At 36.9% G+C, this 22,185-nt stretch overlaps 1 protein-coding gene across 1 annotated transcript in view; it reads left to right on the top strand.

The window, feature by feature from the left end:
- The first annotated feature begins 1,281 nt into the window (after positions 1-1,281).
- The window catches only part of VPS50 (VPS50 subunit of EARP/GARPII complex), a 140,228-nt gene continuing 119,324 nt past the window's right edge, over positions 1,282-22,185 (top strand). Inside the window, exons 1-3 of the mRNA XM_022586009.2 lie at positions 1,282-1,427; positions 8,818-8,886; positions 21,253-21,375. Of these exons, the coding sequence (XP_022441717.1) occupies positions 1,395-1,427; positions 8,818-8,886; positions 21,253-21,375 (225 nt within the window). The 5' untranslated portion in view covers positions 1,282-1,394. The remainder of the gene's footprint in view (positions 1,428-8,817; positions 8,887-21,252; positions 21,376-22,185) is intronic.

The following is a 22,185-nucleotide window of genomic DNA, read 5'->3' on the forward strand; positions in this document are numbered from 1 at the left end:
AGATGCTGAGAGGTCAAAAACTAGAATTTCAGAGTTGCCAATAACCTCTATATTAGTGTCCCCCATTTGCACACCACTTTATTATTTTTGCCATATCTATCACCCACTACTGTTGTTTATCTAATATTTTTCATTAGTTTGGCACACTTTAACATTTCTTTAGTTGTCCTAAGAAATATCTTTGAAATCATGGGTCTGTGTTTTATTATTTCCTAATAAACATAAATTGAAATAAATGCAAAAAGAAAATCCTTGGTAGCCTTACTTAAAACATCTGGATAAACAGCCCTTCATTTTCTGCTTGCACATCTGCAGTAACCTTAGGCAAGTTACTTAATTTCTCCGTACCTCAGATTCCTCATCTTTAAAATGGGGATAATAGTACCAACTCCATATGATGCTTGTGTGGATAAATGAGATACCAAACGTAAAGCTATTAGCAGAGTTTTTGACAGGTAGTAAGCTCTCAATAAATGTTATCTACTGTTAATTGTTAGCTCTGGGTCACTTTTTTTTTTTTCTGGTATTCTCATAATTGGAAAGTTCTTTCTTAAATTGAGCCCCAAACCACTCCCCTATTGCTTTCCCCAGTTTAGCTAAACTGCTAAAAATTGAAAAGAGGACGTTAAAGTGACATGTGTACTTATTGTTATATTTTCCATCTTGACTTGCCTTAGATTACACAGGTGGTACAATGATAGGTGGGGATTAAATCCTTTGGTTTTAGTTTTCTGCTCTGGATGCCAATACTGAGGAAGAACAGCCCTAACCTGGACAGCCGCCATTGGACAACGTGGACCACTCTTTTCCTCAGGCCAAGCCCTGCGCCACCTGGGGAGTGCCAAGTTCTCAGGTCACCTCTTGGAGCCTTCCCGTCCCTGGCGTTCCCGTCCCTTCGCGTGAGTCTGTCGTCCTCTCACTCCGCCCCTCAAGACCAGGTGGGGTTTCCTCCACCACACTCCTGGGGCGGGGGGGTCATGTCAGTCTGGTTTACATACTGTCTTCTCAGTGTTTGCTCCTGTTGCTCAATGTCTGGTCACCTATGAGTTAGGTTTTCGCCTCGCCGGAGCAGCTACCGAGAGCAAGAACCGCTTTAAAGGCGGGCGACCGCCGTGGTCTCTCAGAGCAACAAGATTTGTGGGGCTTAACCGAAGCGTCAGCTGCTTTCCTTGCCGGGAAATGTAGTACCTGGGCCGTCCTCTCGCCTCCACTGCAGGTGCCGACGGCAGCCGGGGGACTACAATTCCCAGAATGCTCTGGGAAAGGAAGGGAAACCCAGCTCGGCAGCTCCACGTGACCACTCACTATGGCTTCCCTGTGTTGGGACCGGCTGTCTGGTAGTTCTGTGTGATTTGTTAGTTCTCTGCGGCAAGGTGCCCCCTCACGAATTCGACATGCAAAGAATCAAATCTCTTATGACCCGGCAGGTAAGTCGCAGAGGCTGAAGCAGAGGTCTCCTTCATCTCTCCTGGAAGAGGAGCCGAGATGTTCTGTCCCTGGGCCGCAGGCAGGCAGATAACCAAATTATAGGTTGTGGCAGGTGTCAGGGGCACCATAAAGCTCGAGCACACCCTGGAAAACTCACCTAAGCCGCGAGGTTTGGAGCCCTGCTCAGGTGGATCCTGGTGACCCAGAAACATTCCTTTAGATGAGGTCAATGAGAAAGTCGGAGGCTACATTTGTTCGTCCTTTTCTGCCTTTTGCCAGCTGTCCGGTGATAGCCCTAACTACCCTGCAGGGTTCCCTTTATCCAAGCTGCCCATCATCCGTGAGGATGGCCTGGGTAGGGAAGTGAGGTCTGTGCAATAAAGATGACTAGAAAGAGTGAAAAAAGCAGATAATTTGAAGACAGAATTGATAGCTTTATGACTTTGGGCAAGTCCCTAAATCTAGTAGCTTTAAGTTTCCGGATGTGAAAATGAGAATAATAATTATTTTTGTTCATCCTGTCTCACAGTTCTGTTATCGGAGTCATCAGTAAGTTAGTGTATGTGAAATGATACTTAAAAAAAAAATCATTGTCCTGGCAAAATAATGGTCTTTTATTTTTTGCCAGAATGCTAATTCATGAATAAAAACTTTGGCTGTTTTCTGTCTCATCTCATAAATGTTAGGGACTTCCTAATAATGTGTCAGCTTCCTTCAAATCAGAAGTGGCAGAAACTTACTTTTATGTACTTATTGATTATGCTTTGGTTTTAGATACTTTTATTTATTTCAACTCTAATATTTTACTAGAATTGGCCATTCTTTATTATTTTTATATGAGAGAAGGGTAATTTAGATTAAAGTTTTAAATCAGTGTGATTTTGGGAACTTTGGAGAATGTGGAGGATGATCATTTAGTGAAAGGTTCATTTGTGAATATTTTTGTTGATTAAAAAAAGACTACAAATGCCAAATTAAATTCTTATTTGATAGTTTAGAATTTGAGAGATAGCTGAATAGATTGTAGATCTGTGGTGAAGAATACACGAATCCTATGTGTTTATTTTACTTCTGTCAAATTATATTGTTAATGTCATGAAAATAAAATTTAGAAGTTCTGTGAATAATAAGAGATTTAATTAAGTGTGTAATAACAGTTGGCAGTCCCTCACATTTGTTGAGTCCTGGTCTTATGCTTCATAACACTTCTTTTTTGAGGATAGGTTTGAGTCCTGCTCCATCCTGTAGTAGCTGTGTGACCTTGAGCAACTTACCTAACTTTTTTGAGCATCTGTTTTCACATCTTTAAAATAGGAATGATAACATGTATCACATGGGGCTTTCCTAGTGGTGATGTGTATATGATATGATCAAGGTAAAGAGATAAAGGAGTTACCACAGTTCCTGGGCCTTATCAAAGAATTGCATGAGCATAGAGATCATCTCAGTGACTGAATTGATGCTTGGAAAGCGGGAAAACTGGAAGCCAGCAGTAATTCAAACAATAGTTGATTTCAGGCTGACTTTGGTATCCGTTTGATTTTTTTAAAAAATAATTTTATTTATTTATTTACTTTTGGCTGCATTGGGTCTTCATTGCTGCGCACGGGCTTTCTCTAGTTGCAGCGAGCTGGGGCTACTCTTTGTTGCAGTGCACGGGCTTCTCATTGCGGTGGCTTCTCTTGTTTCAGAGCACGGGCTCTAGGTGCGCGGGCTTCAATAGTTGTGGCACATGGGCTCGATAGTTGTGGCTCGTGGGCTCTGGAGTGCAGGCTCAGTAGTTGTGGTGCACGGGCTTAGTTGCTCTGCGGCATGTGGGATCTTCCTGGACCAGGGTTTGAACCCTTGTCCCCTGCATTTGCAGGTGGATTCTTAACCACTGCACTATCAGGGAAGTCCCGCATTTGATTTTTAAAACAATATACAGCTTTGTACATTATGCCACCAATACCCCTAAACTGCCTCTGGGATGCTGAATTTGGACTTTTGTGCCTCAGCTAAGTTTGGTGCTCTCTCCTGTTGCTTGCTGGCAGTTCAGCACAGTTGATATTGTCATCATTGTATAGCAACTTTGATTAGTTTGTTTTCTTTTTTTAAAAAATAAATTTATTTATTTTATTTTTGGCTGCATTGGGTCTTTGTTACTGTGCACGGGCTTTCTCTAGTTGCGGTGAGCGGGGGCTACTCTTCATTGTGGTGTGCGGGCTTCTCATTGTGGTGGCTTCTCTTGTTGCGGAGCACGGGCTCTAGCGCATGGGTTTCAGTAGTTGCAGCACGTGGGCTCAGTAGTTGTTACTCGCGGGCTGTAGAGTGCAGTCTCAGTAGTTGTGGTGCACGGGCTTAGTTGCTCCATGGCATGTGGGATCTTCCCAGACCAGGGCTCGAAACTGTGTCGCCTGCATTGGCAGGCGGATTCTCAACCACTGGGAAGTCCTGGTTGGTTTGTTTTCTAATCCTATTTTGTAATAGTGAGTGGGAGAGAAAAATACAGAGTCCAGATACCAGTGATAATAAGTTTATGTCTCTTAAATGTAGTGAAATTGTTCTGAAAATGAACTCTTCAGCTTCAATCAGTTGTTTATTGGATTGAGCAGGTAAAATCTGTGGTTAGTTGGGATGAAAAAAAAAAACTAAACTAAAGAGCACATACCAAAAGCTGGAACTACATTGTGTAAAAGGTGAGGTAAAATTCAGAGTTTCACACATATTTTAAAAGTCATCCTAATTATATTTGTTTATGGCTTGACTTCCATGTGTTTAATCATTATTAATACACATTTCATGAATCTACGAGGTAGGAAAGTAGGGTGCTGCCTAGAGTTACATTGGGGATTTTATTTGTACTGTTTGTTGTTAGGTTAAACGTAGTAGTATTACAAATAAATATACATAAAGATGTTTCTTTTTTGTGAGGCTAAAGAATATGCTGATAATATATTGTTGTTGATGTGGAGAGATGTGAAATTAAGGTCTATGAAACTTGGAGTTTTTGGCATTTCAGCTTTCCAAGGATCTTGGTTTGGAGGAGAGTGTAGAGCAGGCTTTGTTAGCGCTCTTTATTTAGATGAGCTCTTTTGTTCTGCTTTCTCCATTATGCTGGGCTCTGTTGTTTCAGTTCATTCAACAAATGATTATTTAACACTACGTGCCAGGCACCATTCTAAGTTTGGGGGATGTAGCAGTTAACAAAACCAAGTGCTAAGGCAGACGTGGTGATACATGCTTTGGAGGAATAGAGGATAGGGAATCCTGGGAGTTATTGGCAATTTGGGGTCATTTATAATTTTAGATAGGGTGGCCATGGAAGGCCTCACTGAGAAGGTGACATTTGAGTAAAAACCTGAAGGAGGTGAGGGAGTAAACTCTGAGGATGTCTGGGAAGGAGCATTCTGGGTGGAAGGAAAAGCAGATGCGGAAGCCTTGAGGCAGGAGCATGTTTGAGGAGCAGCAAAGGGCGGTGTGGGTGGAGTGAAGTGAGTGAGGAGAGAAGTAGTAGGAGATGAGGTCAGAGAGCTGAGGGCAGGAAGCCTGATCACATAGACCCTCATCCTCATCTCATCTCCTCTACTTTTCTCCTCACCCATAGCAAGGCCAGGGAGACCAATAAGGATGCTAATGCAGTAATCCAAGTGAGATACGGTATGGACCTCACTCAGGGTGCTAAGTGGTGGACGTGTTGAGAAGAGGTCAGATTGTGGATGTATCGTAAATGTGGAGTTGACAGGATTTCTTAATAGATTGGATTTGGGCTGTGAGAGAAAGAGAAGCTTCAAGGTTGAGTCCAAATGGTTTGGCCCCAGCAATTGGAAGGATGGAATTGCTATTTAGTGAGGTGGGTAAGACTGAGAGAGGAACAGATTGAAGGAAGGGAGAAAGTTTTAAGACTTGTTCATTTCAAAGCCTCTTGGATATTTGGAGAAAGAAAATAGGCAGTTGGCTAAAAGCCTGAATTTCTGAGGAGAAATTCAGGGTATAGATAAAAATTTAGGAGTTATGAGAATAAAGAGGGTATACAAATTGACTAAGATCACCAATGGAGTGATTGTAGACATAAAACGAGTCCACAGTTGGAGCTTTTGAGGATTCAGTGTTTCAAGGTCGGGAGAAGAGGTGGATCTAGGAAGGCGGATTGAGAAGGAGCAGCCAGTGAAGTGAGCAGTCTGCTGCAACTCGAAGAGCACCTGCCCTGTAGCAGATGCTCAATAAATATTTGTTGGATGGAGAACATCCAAATTGAGTGGGTCCTGGAAGCCACGTAAAGAATTTACAAGAAGAGGGAGTGATCAGCTGTGTTAAATGCTACAGATGGGCCGTGGAAGGTGAGAATAAGAATGAGCCTTTGGACTGAGCAGCAATAAGGTCGTCGGTGACCTGACAACAGCGCTTCGGTGGAGTGGTGAGGGGGAAAGCCTGATTAGGGTGGGTTTGAGAGAAACTGAGGACTGCATATAAACACTCTGTTGAGTTTTGCTGAAACTTTTTCTGAAAAGAAAAGGAATCACAAATCTCACAGGCTCCTTTTGATCATTGGGATGTAAGTTGCTGGTCTCATAAATGGAAATTGAGTATTCATAGGGACAAAACAGAAGTAGTCTGAAGTGTAATCTGATTTGGGCAAAGAAATAAAGTTGCAGAGACAGGTATTATTTATGATGGATTTTATATAAATTTAAACTGGGGAAGTTATGAAAACAAAAATCAAATACAAAAGAAAATCAAATAATGGTTAATGATTATAGTGAAAAGTTTTAATTTAATAAAGGCAGAGTACTGTACTTATAACCATGACTTCCTGCTTTAAAGAGGCGAAGATAAAATAAAAATGCTGGCTTCATATTTGTTAGTAGAAATCTATAAAATTCCTAATCAAAGGGTTGAGGATCTGTAATCCTAAAATACAGGTGAGTCATATTGTGCTTTGAGACATTTACTTAATTCTTTATTTCTGTTTTGATAAGATAAAAAAAAGCATTTCTCTGTGACATTCAGAATAATGGTCAACACTTGAAGAGTGCTTACCATGTACAAGACACCATTTTTGGCCTCTCATATATGTTATCTCCTTTATCCCTTATAACAGCCCGTGAGTTACTGTCACCATCATTAGACTATGATGACAGGCAGGTTGTCTGCAGAAGACATTCTGTGAATCCCCTGCTTCCTAACATGTACATAGGGTTTCCAATTTTTATTACTTTTATTTTGTACATTTGGTGGGAAGTTGTCATGTATTAGTAGCAAATTATCATGTGTGGTAACTAATTTGGAGGCAAGGCCTTTTTCTAGATATTGGTATATACCACTTGTTTACTTGTTTTAGGCATTGTTTTCTTTACTGAGTAACTCTGGGGAAAGAGAAAATTACACCTGATATATTCCTTCAAGAATTTATTAGAGTGGTTAAACAAATCTATACTTTTTAAAATGTTTGTTTAAAAGTCATGGCAATTATTTTTTTAAAAGGTATTTCAGGGGTGGTCGTGATTTTGAATCAAATTATGAAGTTTTACTCTCATATATGTGTATATGTTTGAATGTATATAAATGTGTGTATATAATGTATAGAGAAGTTTATTTCCATAACCCAACCTTGCCTTCTTTACCACTTTTGGTGCTATGCCCTTGTGATGACTCTTGGTGAGTAATTGGGACAAGGAAGAACAAACACACAAGAGTAGTTTTGTACTTTTATTTTCTCACTCATTGTAAGACTTTTAGCCTCAGTATGCTTTTCTTATTCCTGCAGCCTTCCCTAGAAACTTCATTTTAAAGTCAGTTGCATATTCCCATGGGAACGATGGTCTAATTAGAGATTGGAGCCTAAGACTCCAAATAATTTACTAATTTCTTTGGTGCTTACTCTGTTCCTGGAACTGTGCTAGCTCCTGGGCTATAAAGGCCAATAGAGGACTTGGTCTTTCCCTTCTCTTGGGTCTGAGAGAGATATATATTTAATATTTAAAACTTCACTACTTTGGCAGAGGTGTTGGGAAATGTCTAGTGGGGTTTCTAAAACATTAGAGATTATAGTAGTCATCCAGGTTGCTTGTTAAAATGCAACTCCTGGTCCTAATCTAGAAATACCTATTTATTAGTTCTGTGGTGGGACCTAGAAGTTTTATGTGGAAGTTTTATGTTTAAAAACTTCCCTGGGTAATGTTGATGGAGATGATCCATGAGCATTACTAGAAATGATGTTTCTTTGAAACGTAAGGTTTAGGAAAACTTCATAGAGGAGTTCTGAAAGTGGAGTATTGGTTTGGTTTCTTTAGAGGGTGGTGTGTGTGTGTGTGTGTGTGTGTGTGTGTGTGTGTGTGTGTGAGAGAGAGAGAGAGAGAGAGAGAGAGAGAGTATGAGAGAGAGAGAGAGAGACAAAGAAGGGTGGTATTCCGAGGATAATGGAAGATTGGGGATGAGGTTAGGGCACCTTGTCATAAAAAATTGTAGCTATGACTGGTGGTATTTTATAATAGGGACGAGAAAATACACACTTCTATAATTTAAAAATGAGCAAGTTCTACTCTAAGACCCAAATAATCAACCTAAACATAACATGTATTTTGGTTACCAAGGACACCAAAAAGCCAATACAGAGTATCTAAAGGACAGAAACTTGACAGTAGAGTAAATCTCTCCTCAAGTTCATGTACCAGCTAATTTTGCTTATAGACTAATATTACAGGGAATTTAGGTGTCTGCTTTGAATAGACTATGTTAAAAAGAGGCTTTTAAAGAAAATTTAAATGGCTGACTTCTTTCTGTCTTGATAACTTTCCCTGGTACAAATGAGACTTTCAGAATCCCTCATTTGATGTGAATATAGAAAGTACCAGGTACTTTCTATAAAGAGCTAAAGCAGTGAGATGTGAGATTTAAGTCTCAATTACGTAGTATAAATTGGGTGCATTGGTGAGAAATGATAAAATCTAGGGATTACTTATGTATTAACTAAGCAATTATCATTATTTAAAAATCTTTGGTTAGCTCAGTCAGTTGGTATATTATATCTGTGGGTCATAATGCTTGGACCTTTTTACCACGTGCATTTGGTCATGATTAATAGATAAGTGCTTTTATAGAATGCTTTTTGTCACCCAAGTTTCTTTTTGTTGTTTTTGAATCATGGTTAAGTTAGACTTCAACCGTTAGGTATAAAGGTGCCATATAGTAATTTTATTTTAAATTTCCGAAAGTAAATCTTTACTTGATTTAATAATAGTATAGTACTATATGTGTTGTGACAATTGTTTTTAGAAACATATGTTCTATTTTAAAGCAGGAAAATTTCTGTTTTTAAAATGGTGATTTCTATTTCAATAAGTATATTCTATCATGTTACAGTTCTGCAGCACAATTAAAATTCCTTTTATGTTATTATTTTTTTTTAAGGGTCTGAAAAGTCCCCCAGAGAGCCTCAGTGATGTTGGTGCTATTGAGAGTCTCCGGGTCCCTGGAAAGGTATTGATCTACATGAGTGAGCGCGACTTTTCACTTCCTTAAGAAAATATTGTTGCCTTTGGATAATTGATTCACAGAAGCTTTTCCTTCCCACAGGCAGATGGTTGTTATGATGAGCTAGGTAAAGTTTTATAACACAGTAGGCTTGGGGCTTGTTTTTGCTTTCATTACTCATTGGGATGCAGTATGATTCATTATAGTGAAGCAGAAAATGCGAAATTGATAAATTTAGAGTTTATTATTGTATCAAATTCTTTGCCTGAAAGCAGTTATATATCTATAAATGAAACTTATTGATTCATCTGCTGTAATTTGGATAAATAAAATGAAATGGCTTACTTTTTATGCTGTAACACTGAGCCAAAAATCATAGTAAATTATGTTTTTGTTATGGAGCAGAGATTTTTCTTTTTATTTTATAAATTTATTTATTTACTTTTGGCTGCATTGGGTCTTTGTTGCTGCGTGCGGGCTTTCTCTAGTTGCAGCAAGTGGGGGCTCCTCTTTGTTGCGGTGCACCGGCTTCTCATTAAGGTGGCTTCTCTTGTTGCAGAGCATGGGCTCTAAGTCCGTGGGTTTCAGTAGTTGTGGCACGGGCTCAGTAGTTGTGGCTCACGGGCTCTAGAGCGCAGGCTCAGTAGTTGTGGCTCACGGGCTTAGTTGCTCCGTGGCGTGTGGGATCTTCCTGGACCAGGGCTCAAACCCATGTCCCCTGCATTGGCAGGTGGCTTCTTAACCACTGCACCACCAGGGAAGTCCCTGGAGCAGAGATTTTTGAGTAAGTAGCTAAAGCACAACTTATGCTAAATTGTAGATATCTTAGATTTTATTCCCCTGATAATTCATGTGAACTTCGCAGTCTACAAATTTAATAGGTGTCATTTGAAAGCTAGCTGGCTTCCCCTCAGGAGAAATATTAGCCATTGTTAAATAAATAAATCCCTGCTGTCTCACTCTCCGGGGCCTCGCCACTCCCAGCTGCCTCCATGTATAGCAGCTCTATCGCAGATCAAAGCCTGTTTTGAATGTCTGCTCTCGTGGTTTTCAATTTGAGGATCATATTTGAAACTACTGTTTGTTTCCTGTGTCTGGCAACTTAATACACAGGGCTTGTTTCTCTAGATCAGCAATCCTACGGCCTCTTATCACACCTCAGTGTCAGCTGATTAGGAGGATGATTTCCCACCTCTTTGAGGTGCCTTGCCCCCTAAAGTGAATTTTGTATTTACTGCTTAGCTTTTACATTAGGTCACATACAAATATGATAAAATTCTAACCAACGCTTTTGCATGAAATGGCTCAGAAGCTATAAAGAGGCATTTTGAATAGTTTTATATAATTTTAGAAAAGACTGTTGGATGTGATAAAATTGGGAGAGATAACCATAAATCCTAATTGACAGATAATTCTCTGTATTTCTTTGACTTAAAGAAATGATTATCAGGCATTATGAACATGCCTTGAAGTGGATTGCATTAGATGTTTCAGAACCAGAGTAAAATTGATGTGAGCCTCTTTAAAAAATACATGAATGTATTGCATAGGAACTTTCTGTTGTCTTTAAACCATGAGTCCATGATGTTTTCCCAGTAGCGGTAGGTAGAGAATTTATAATGATCTCATTACATAGTCTTCTTATTGACTCCGCACCCTCTCCCCATCAGTGATCAGCGGTGTATACTCTTTATTTAAAAAAAAAAAAGATTTTTTATTTTTTAAGTTTTTAAAAAATTTTATTTTATATTGGAGTATAGTTGATTAATGCACAGGGAATTCTACTCAATATTCTGTAATAACGTAAATGGGAAGAGAATTTGAAAAAGAATAGATACGTGTATATGTATAGCAGTGTATACTTTTAAGATGATGGGCTCTGGCTAGAGAGGCCAGTCTGGAATCACAAGGTCAGCAAGTGTAAATGGTTCAGGTGATGATTAAGCCTAGGGCAGTGGGCTGATTGACACTAAGAAGCTAATTGAGTTAAACTGTAAAACAGCTAATGGTAAAATTAGCATCAATGCCCTCAGCTTAAATTTAGCCTTATACTAAGAAAGCCTTATGAGTTTTTTGTGTCTATTCTCTCTGTGCTCTCTCTGGAAACATTTCAAGTACTGCAGGGTGAGCTACTCTGGGTGGTTTTGAGAAATTGAATTGCTGGGTCTGGAGAGTGGCAAAGCTCCAGTCAGTAGATTAAGTTTGATGTGGTTGAAGTTCACAGTCAGTACTGAAACTAAGAATTAAGAAGGCTCACGTTCAGAAATTCCTTACACAGCATAGCTTAGGATAACTTGGATGCTGAAACATAATGTTGTGTTTCACAATTTAGATGTTACTTTATAGTTAGGTCATACATATAAATTTAATTTTCTCTAAAAATTCTGTAACTGTTTATGGTGACAGGTGTTAACTAGACCTATTGTGGTGATCATTTTGCAATATATGCAAATATCAAATGATTATTTTGTACACCTGAAACTAATATATTGTTGTACCTCAATTATACCTCAATTTAAAAAAAGCATTATTTTAGCTTGGATTCCCCTGATACTCCAGTGGGAAAAGTAAAAAACAAACAAAAAATCAATTTACACTGTTTAAGTGTTCAATGTAAATACTTGTATAGAGAAGCTTTTAAACATTAATTTATTTAATAGCTCTATCTCTCAAGTATAGGTAGAACATTTAAAAAAAGGCATCTTTCGTCTTCAGGAATGGACCCATTTCTTTTTCCTGTTCTTGTCATCATATTTTTCTAAGTTTTAACAAGGAATTGAGATTTCATTGGGGTTTTCAAGAAAGAAAGTTTAGCTTGGGTGTTACATTAAAAGGTTCTTGTATAAAGGATAAGTAGGAGGGAAATATTAAGATGGAGCATATGAAATGGCTGCTTTAGATTAGAAATGGTCTAATATTGGCAAATTTCATATGGTTCGACTCATTAGGAAAAGGAGGGTAGTTAAGGAGAACTGAAGAAGGGAGTCAGGTGAGCTTGATAATCCAGAAAGTACTATTGATTTTTTTTTCTTGAGAACTATATAAATTCTGAGTGGGAAGAAACCTTAGAAATCATCTGGTACAATTTCTGCATTTTAGAGATAAGATGACACTATATCCCATTTTAAGAGGAGATGTGAGTCGAATAATAATCCATATATTGGAAAATTGGAATTTTGGTGGAGAAAATAGTACAGAAAGTAAAAAAAAAAAAAAGAAAGGATTCTTTTCAGAATTATGCTATAGGAAAGGAAACTTTTGATCAGATTAAAAAAATCTTAGCTTAAATAGTTCAGAGCCAAGGTCAATGGTGCCCAGACTTTGCTGCACATTAGAATCACCGGTACCCAGGCCGTACCCTAGTCCAATTAAATCACGGCGTGGGGGGTGGAGCCAGGCGTCGGTAGCCTTTAAATATCCCCAGCTGATTCCAGTGTGGAGTCATGTTTGGGAACCATCGGCCAAGCTGAGGACGCGATGAGGAGAAGGAACAGGAATACAGGAGCCGTTCTAGATAAAATTTTGTAAGTTTTATTGACAATTTTTGTGGGAAAAAGTAGAATGAATAGTTAGTGATGACCTAAAATTTCATTCCTGGTAAATGGATTCTGTTGTTTTCAAATTAATGGGCTTTTCATGCAGAGATAAGGATATAAGAAATTAATCTATATTGTATTTACTGACTAAACTTGTTATCCATTTAAGGAAATGTATATTGTTTGAATTATGTGAAAGATTTTTAGATAATTTAATTGGTTACAGAATTATGAAGAATTAAGACCAACATTTGTTATAATAATTGTAATAGCCACATGGTTGGTAGTTATAGAACTTAATTGGGACTGTGTTTGAGAGGATTTGTTGAATCCCGATTAAAAAATAAAAATATCAGAACCTTATAAATCTATATCTTAAGTAAAACTTAAGTAAACATCTTAAGTAAACTTCCCACAGTGCTTCTATAATGTTTACATATTGTAAACCTGAAAAAAGTACTAATATGAATATTGTTTATGAATTTTTACTGAAATACTGCCTTCTGATAGTCTTTAAAGATAAGGGGTTTTTTTGGTTGGTTGTTTTGTTTTTTAAGGCCTTGACTTTATTGACTTGTAAATACAAATAGGATTCAGCTACGTTTACTCTTGCATGATTGGCTTAACTATGCCTTTGATTTTCTTCATCAAAGAAAAATATAGGGTGAGGAGACAAAAGAAATAGCTGTTGCAGTCAAAACCTGAAAATATATTTGTCTAAATATAAGTATTTTTGTTTGTATACTTAATTTATTCCATAAATATTTATTGAGTACCTACCTACTCTGTAGCATTTCTATTATATAATATTCTGGGATTTTGGGCAGAGTGTTTTCTAGCTTTTAGAATACTTCTGTGAAGTAAGATAAATGGATTTGACCGACTTCTTAGAATCCGTGAAAAGAATCCTAAAACCACACTAATTACAGAGCTTTATTTTCAGAACTTTACCAAAACATGAGGAAAGTGCTGGAATAAGAGCCAAGAGAGCTAGGTTCAAGTATTGACTTAAACATTCAGCTTATTAAAGGGAAGTCATTTTAATAGCTTTGTGCCCCAGCGTGCTCATCTGTGAAAACATGTGATTAAACTAGATGATATATATATTTTTGCGGTACGTGGGCCTCTCACTGTTGTGGCCTCTCCCGTTGCGGAGCACAGGCTCCGGACGCGCAGGCTCAGCGGCCACGGCTCACGGGCCCAGCCGCTCCGCGGCACGTGGGATCCTCCCGGACCAGGGCACGAACCCGTGTTCCCTGCATCGGCAGGCGGACTCTCAGCCACTGCGCCACCAGGGAAGCCCAAACTAGATGATATTTAAGAGCCGTTTTAGCTCTGATATTTTATACTATCTTTATTGTAATATTTGTAGGAGAGAGAAGACAAAAGTACAGTCAAAAAGAATAAACTGATGAGTCTATTGCTATCTGATTTAGACAGGATTAGTGTTGAAATTTATGACTAGGAGACTTTTTTAGCTTTAGTGATTGGGATAAATCACTAAATTTCGATTTAGGATTATGTTTCATTTAAGACAGGTGTCTTCTGCAGGTGGTACCAAGAGGGACTCTAACCATGGATCTGCAGAATCATTTAGACTTTTTCTTAGGCATTCATGGCTAAAAATATTTAACTGTGTTCTTTTTAACCATTAATGAAATTATGCTTCTCTTGGCTTCAGATGCTTTGATATTCTTAACCCTTCTTTCATAGCAAATCATAAAAGATCATTTACGCAGTGCATTTGGCAATCATTTATTGAGCCAGGCTGTTACTAAGTTTTGAAGATGCAAAGAGGTACAAGACTCTATTCCTACCTGAACCTGAGTAGGAGAGACAAGCAAAAATAGATGATTGCAGAGGAGTATAGTAGAGATCTATACTAAGGTATGCACAGTGGTAGCACAGCTAGGAGAGGATTAGGGGTGGGTAGACGTGAGTGCGGGGTCTTCTAGAGTTGGTGATTAATTTGTTTTAGAAAGATAACTAGGGTACAGATAGATATTTGAGTGGCAATCCTAGACCAGGATACTAATTAAGAAGATAAGGAGTATGAGGTTTAGGAAATGGAGAAGGGTTAAATTTGAGAGACATTTTTAAAGTAGGATTTAGGACTGAGAATTTTATTGGATGTAGAAGGTGTAGGAATTGGAAAGACTGGAGTCATTAAACACTGGGATTGAAGGTGCTGTGATGTCTTTTCTCAAAATAGATAGTATTTCTTCTTTTAAGGAGACATCTGATGAGGTGTTTGAAAACTAAAAAACCAGAAAACCGTAAATTAAGACTTATACACTGGACTTTTCTGTCTGTGCTTCAGCTTATGTGTCTTTTCTTCAGCTTTAGCTAGACAGGCATGTGGTAAATAGCTTGATATTTTTCATTGAAGTTGAGAAATTTTTAAAGATAGCTTTTTAAAAAAATTTGTATATTTGATGTCTCCAAAGCTATTATCTTTAATGTTTTCTTTTTCATAGAAATAAATTTAGGAAAATACTTGTTAAAATAGCATAACTATTGAATAAGAGAAGTAAATAAAAATATTTGGCAGAGTATCAAATATGAAAGTTTTGCTTTCCAGTTTTGTGATTTTTAGTATGTGTTAGTAATTCAGTACATTTCCATGAATAAAATCAGTTTTCCTTCAAGATCTGTTTCTTTAAAAGCAAATATGTGTATATTTGGAATGTTGTTATTTTGAAGAAAGGATTAAAATACATTATTTTTATCACTTAAGTATAAAGCTGGATTAAAATAATGCCACTTTAGTAACCTTTTATAAAAATCTTCTGTAAACCATTTTGCTGAAACCTCCTTTTAAATTGTAACCCTAGTAATATTCCACTAGATGGCACTGAGAGCCTGAAGAAAAACAGGGTTGGCTTGAAAAGTTCTGTTTTATTTAAAACACACACACAAACTGATGAAACGGCTGCTTTGATGGATTATTATTGTTCTAGTGGGATTTTAAGGAAATGTGCCATTTCCCCACATAATCAGACATCTGCCAGTTCATTATAAACGTACGTGGTATATGTATAGTTTTAGGGTGTTTGTGATCTTGAATCCTATTTCATTTGGAAACAGAAAACCTGTTTTTGTTCAGTGATTTATGATTTTTATCATACTGATTGCATATTGAAAACTTCATGTCTTTGTTCTTTAAGCTCTGTGTAGTTTTTGATAGATAAATATATTTTGCTCTCAATTAGAGCTCTAATGTGATGTTAACTTTGGTAAGACTATGGTTTCTGTTTTTAGAATAGCTATTTTTGTTGACTGATGAAAAATGCAAACAGAAAAATAAAGCTTTTGTCTTGGCAAACCCAAATTCATGCTTTATAAGAGCAAACTTTCTTCCTTTACTCCCTTCCTTTCTCCCTCCCAACACAATGAATTCTGCATTTATTCCGGTATATAATGTGAACTATGGTCTAATAAGCTAAGTACAGAGATGGAAGTTGGTTTGCATTTTTTTTTATTCTACTATGCATTTTCTTCGGGGTTTTGAAACCTGACCTGTGAAATGAAGATTTTTGCATTCATCTTTTTGTTCGAATAAAAACTTACTACTCCAGATGATAAGTTTCCAGGCTGTTCTGTGGGTTTAAAAATGTAATTCCTTTTCAAAGAGAATATTGAATTGAATAATATTAAGGAGAACTGGTAAGCCGTCACAACTAACTTTTTACATTTATAAAAGTGAATAGGATTGAAATTCTGAGCTTGGATTGATGTTTTTAATTAGTGTGGTATTTTGGGTAATTTGAAAGTAGTCATTAAATATAAAATTTGCAGTCTTTCTTTTCCCTCCTAAACATGAATGCATTCCCTTAAGAGGTGAACTCTTAGGTGGGAAATGGCTTTGTAAAATTATAGCCTGGTTTCTTTAGAAACAATAAATATGTTGGAAATGTTTTATAACACCTTACAGTTTAGGGCTCTAATTGTTTTATAGAGTTGAATCCCCAGTTCTCATATAACCTTTTGTTGTTACGTTGAGAGGAAAAATAGCTCGGCTAAAATCAAAGATGTTGGCTTAAATGTTTATTATGATTGTTTTTCTTTATTTTTCATAAAGTTACATTTACGATATGCATTTTTATATGTATGTTCACGTAGCTTTATCTTGGAGATGATCAAAATAGAAGGATAGGTAGTATGTGTTATATGCAACCTTATAGTGTATTGTGACTGCTGGAAAAGACAGCCTCTAGAGTATTGAATGACTTCTTCGTTATCTGCCAGTTTTCCTAAAATATTCCTGCTTGGTTTATTATGTTAAGAAAATATTTAATGTTTATGCTTACTTTTTCGTTACAGTATCTGGCACAGTGATATGTGTTAAGATATTTTTAATAAAGGAAAAATATGGTTTTAGTATATATAAAAGTGTGTTGAATTTTAAAAACATCTCTCCCCCATGACATTTTTCTGCCCTGCGGGAAGCCATCCTCTCTATTCCTTAATCTGTTGTATGCTTTCCCACTCCACTGTTTTTACTTTTGCTTTGCTTTATATCTTGTAACCTTATTCCCACAATTTCTAATATTTGAAATTTTACCTTTTCTCATATTCTCTAAATGCCGCCTCTTCCATCAGATGTGAGTTCACTATCCTTTGATGCCCTTCATTTTGCTTGTATTTCCTTTATGTTCTGCCCTGCATCGTCATTGTTTATTCGTCTAACCCCCTCCTATTACTTCAGCAGCTATTTGTGGGAAGATTTGTATTTTACTCATCTTTGTTTCTGTACGACCTAGTACAGAGAATTTTTACATAGTGGGAATTTTAAAAGAAATTGTTAAATTAAAATATATGACTTGACCGGGAAAGATAATACTAGAGCTTTGACAATAGGCAGGTTATTTCCTGATGATAGTATGGGAGAGAGGTTTGATTTGTTCTTTTTTGACATTTGTACTTTTGTTTTTATCTCCTTTACAATTAAACTCATTACTTTAATTGTAGTTTTTCTCCAGCTTTAATTCTGGGGTGATGTTCATGTACTCTTTAGGTGTAGTTGATTACCTACCATCAGCAGGCAAGTTGTGGCACATTTGATGGTCTGTAGTTGTTGACATATTATTTTTGGATTTTCAAAGTTTGTAGAGCATTTATAGCAGTATTATTAATTATAATATGTATTTATTAGTTACTATGTGTCATAAACTTTACTATAACAATTCTTTAAAAAATTTTATTAATATAATATCAATCCGTAAGACTGAAATATTTTATTACCAAACATCGTTAAAGCATCTAATCTTCTTGGTAACTTTTAAAAGCATTACATATTTTAATATGGTATAAGGAGTTTCATTTGTTATTCTATTCCCTTGATTGTGCCTTTAAAATTTTTTGTAGGATATCTTTTGTTCATTTTGTTTATGTAAAATTTTGCCTCATACATTTATATTGGCTTGCAAAACTGGTTCTCTTTTACATGAAGAATTATGTATTTTTGTACATCTCCAATCCTAGTTTATATAATGGCAAAATTATGGAGTAATTGTTTTAAGAATATGCTATCTAGCTGTTTTTGTTTATTTTTCTAATTTACATGCATAAAATATCCCTAAAATCATTTTACATTTATTGTTATTTCTAGTTAGAAGAAAGAAGCCTTTCCTTAAGAGTTTGTGGAAAATTTTGACTATCAAAACAAGAACATGTTGTCTCTTCCTTTCCTTTTGTTCATATATTCCTTTTTTTATACAGTTCACTGTGTAAATTAATTTTAGTTTGAGTCATGATTTTTATCTACATTGTGCCTTGGCACTTTGGAACATAATGATGGAGAATAAGGAGAAACCTCAGTTCTCAAGAAGTGTGTAATCTGATCGAGCTGTCAGCACTAACAGCGATGAAACGTTTAGAGAATGATTGGGTAGCAGCAGAGTCTTACAGACAGCCAGTGCAGTGGGATTAACAGGAACACGGTGATTGGGATTCTAGGCAGAATGGAGTTTGTCTGAGTTCAGATGTATGTTTTCACACAGGAGCACTAAGTTGTCTGAAAGGAGAGGGTATTTTATAGGGATATGGTGTTGGGCATTTGTTTTTGTTTTTGAATTCTGCTTTGTGTGCTATGTTTCTTTTTCTGCCTTTCTTGGTTTTATCTCTCTCCTTAGTCCAGGTTACTTAGAGTGTCAAGTGTTACATGTCACTTCTTTGAAATTATATGAGTTTGTCTGCTCTCTGTGATATAATTGCTTAGTTCTCTATGAAGGAGTGACGTTTGACCTTTTTATATGCATATACAGATTGTACTCTTTTTTACAGATTCATCACACTTGTGAAACGTGCACTTGTGAAATATTTATAAATGAAATCATGCTTTCCCTTTGACATTTTTAATAACTTTGGATATTTGTTTCACTGTCGTTTTGAGTGTGTGTGTATGTATGTATGTCCTTTACAGGTGAAAAAAAACCAGGCATGAAGAGACTAAGTAAATTGTCCAAGGTTAATAACAGAGTTGCAGCTAAAACCCAAGTGTCTTTACCTTTAGAACAATCAATTAGGTTGTATAGGGAGAACAGCATGTAGTTACATGCCATTGGCATTTACACATTTGAGATGAAAGTGCTCATTCATTGCAGTCTATTTGAATTCCTGGCTTGTTTCATATCTGATGGTTTTCATTCTTAGCAATTTTTGTAATCTTCAATTTTTTTGTGAATAGTACCAAGTACATTTATTTGCTGGTGGTGCTATGGAATTACTAGGGGGAGGCAACATTGCTATATCCTCACTTGGGCTTTATTCCTTCCCTCAGCTTGCAGCATCTGAAGCTGGTATTTCAAATGCCTATGACCCTTCAGGGAGAGAGATTGCCAGGAATTTCTCATCTCTTTTTCTATTTCATGTCTCACTGTCGATTCAGATTTCCACTGGATGCAGGGGGGTTGCCTGTGGATAGGCGAACTAGTTGGGAACCCTTCCACAAATGGTGTGGGTTTAACCCATGTCTGTTAAACCTCTTCAGTGCCATTGTCCAAGGTGCTACACAGATTAGTGGGTTGTAGATAAATCCCCACCGAAATACAGCTCCACTGTTAGGATGCTGGATTTCTTAGTATACTCATAGTATATAATTGCATGCTAAATCAGTGATGGCTGTCTTTAACCTTTTTTTTTTTTTTTTGTTAGTGTATTCTTATAAGTTGAGTTTTGGTACCAAAGAGGCATTTTCTTTTTCATGCACTTTTAATTCTGCAGGTTTAGTTTTTATATGACTTTGCCTTCTCTTTTCAATTTATTGGAATTTTAAATGTAAACAGTTAAGTATTTTCTTAAGTTTCAGATTTATTGCTCTCATATTTTCTTTTAGCTTGAATATACTAAGAGGAATTTATAGTAATAATTTTATCAATTTAAAATATAAATTAAAATCTAAAAGATAAGCTAGGCTCTTTTTTATAAATGAAAACTAGCCCTGCAATAAAATAATCTAGAGTATCTCTGTTTGGAAAATATTGTCCTCAAATTAACCATATAATTTTTGTGTATTAGTGATGATTCATTAAGAATTTTTGTTAAGTATTATTTTGACTGTAAAATGATTTTAAATACTAGTTTCTTTTTCAAAAAATTATTTTTTTTGGCTGTGTTGAGTCATTGCTGTGCACAGGCTTTCTCTATTTGTGGCGAGCAGGGGCTACTCTTCATTGAGATGTGCGGGCTTCTCATTGCGGTGGCTTCTCTTGTTGCAGAGCACGGGTGCTAGGGCACGCGGGCTTCAGTAGTTGCGGCTCGTGGGCTGTAGAGTGCAGGCTCAGTAGTTGTGGCACACAGACTTAGTTGCTCCCCAGCGTGTGGGATCTTCCCGGACCAGGGCTTGAACCCGTGTCCCCTGCATTAGCCGGCGGATTCTTAACCACTGTGCCACCAGGGAAGTCCCATACTAGTTTCTTTTTGTGTACTTAAGTGTATTTGAGATTAATTTTAATAAAAAAACTGAATGACTAAATTATATGTCTGTAATAATGTCTTGATTGAGTGTGTCAGAGAGTGGGTATCTGAGTTATTGAAATTTTCCAGTTAACTGAAGGTTTATCCAATTATGCAGTGAACTAGCATAGGATAAGGATGCTGACATTAGGGGTAGGGATTTGTCTGTTAAGCTCTTTTTTTGTTGTATAAATCCATAGAAGCCCCATACTCTATCATTAGAAAGCAAGCATTTTATCAGACTCAGAGCTTTAGGTTCATAATCAGTTCATTAATTGTAGTATCAGTACACCTTGAAGGAAGCCTCATGGAATTACAGAGCTAAACTTGTGAACCTTTTCTAGACATAAAATTACGGAACTAATCTTGTGAACTGTTTCTGGAACCAGTATTTCTTAGCCAAGCAGTGAGATTTTCAGCAGAAGGATTTCTGCTGTTCAGGGTTCCAGTACTAATTGTGACCTGAAAGTCATTGAGATGTACGCTGGTTATCTGTGGTGAGAGAGATTTAGAACATTGTTAGATGATGAAAACATATATATATGTGATATGTATATATGATAGATATTAGGTAGTCTCTTTGTCTTTTCCTTTTGTTAAGCATCTAAATTCTCTCAGCTACTAGTTGGCATGCAAGGAATTGAAAATAAAATCTAAATCTTCAAACTGGCTCATTTTTCCCTCCAGTAGATGGGTAGTTTTTAGTGTTCGGCTGTTTACTAATTTTCCATGAACTTTCCTGTTTTCTATTAGTTTGTCTCTTTGGTCAGAATGTTTCCTGGGAGAATTGTCAGTGTTAAGACAGATGATTATTTATTTCCATGCAGATAGAATTATAACAGTTACAAGTACTATAATTGTGGTTTCCTTTCCCTTAAAGGAGGAATTCCGAGAACTTCGAGAACAACCTAGTGATCCTCAAGCTGAACAAGAACTAATTAATAGTATCGAACAAGTGTATTTTTCTACGGACTCATTTGATATTGTTAAATATGAGCTGGAGGTAAAAAAAAAAAAAATTCATTAACCTATCTAAAGCCTATTTTGTTCAGTGACTGAATTTGTGAGTGAGATATGAATGCCTTTTAGGGGCATTGTAGTTTTTTGATACCAGGACTGGTCTATGATGACCATACTGTGACTAAACTATCAGCATTGTTTAAAGATGAGAGTATTTTTAAAAATGAAAAATTAAGTGCAGCTATAGAATATTGGTCCAGGAAACATTTTTGTATTTTTGGTTTTTAACTGTTATCACACAATGTGTTAGTATGCTGTCTCTGTCTTATTTTTATGTTGGCTAAATATGTTTGGGAAAGCTCTGAGACCTTTTTTTTTTTTTTTTGCGGTATGTGGGCCTCTCACTGCTGTGGCCTCTCCCGTTGTGGAGCACAGGCTCCGGACGCGCAGGCTCAGCGGCCATGGCTCACGGGCCCAGCCGCTCTGCGGCATGCGGGATCTTCCCGGACCGGGGCACGAACCCGTGTCCCCTGCATCGGCAGGCGGACTCTCAACCACTGTGCCACCAAGGAAGCCCAGGGAAAGCTCTGAGACTTTTAATCATGAAAGTATATTTACATAATTGTTTAGTCATAATAAATACCCCATGCCTTAATTTTTTTTTTAATTTATTTTTTTAACATCTTTTTTGGAGTATAATTGCTTTACAATGTTGTGTTAGTTTCTGCTGTATAACAAAGTGAATCATCTATACATATAACCCCATATCCCCTCCCTCTTGTGTCTCCCTCCCATCCTCCCTATCCCACCCCTCTAGGTGGTCACAAAGCACAGAGCTGATCTACCTGTGCTA

The sequence above is a fragment of the Delphinapterus leucas genome, chromosome 9, assembly GCF_059928025.1.
Source record: "Delphinapterus leucas isolate spDelLeu-1000000601 "Yukka" chromosome 9, BTC_Dleu_Yukka2, whole genome shotgun sequence".
Taxonomy (NCBI): domain Eukaryota; kingdom Metazoa; phylum Chordata; class Mammalia; order Artiodactyla; family Monodontidae; genus Delphinapterus; species Delphinapterus leucas.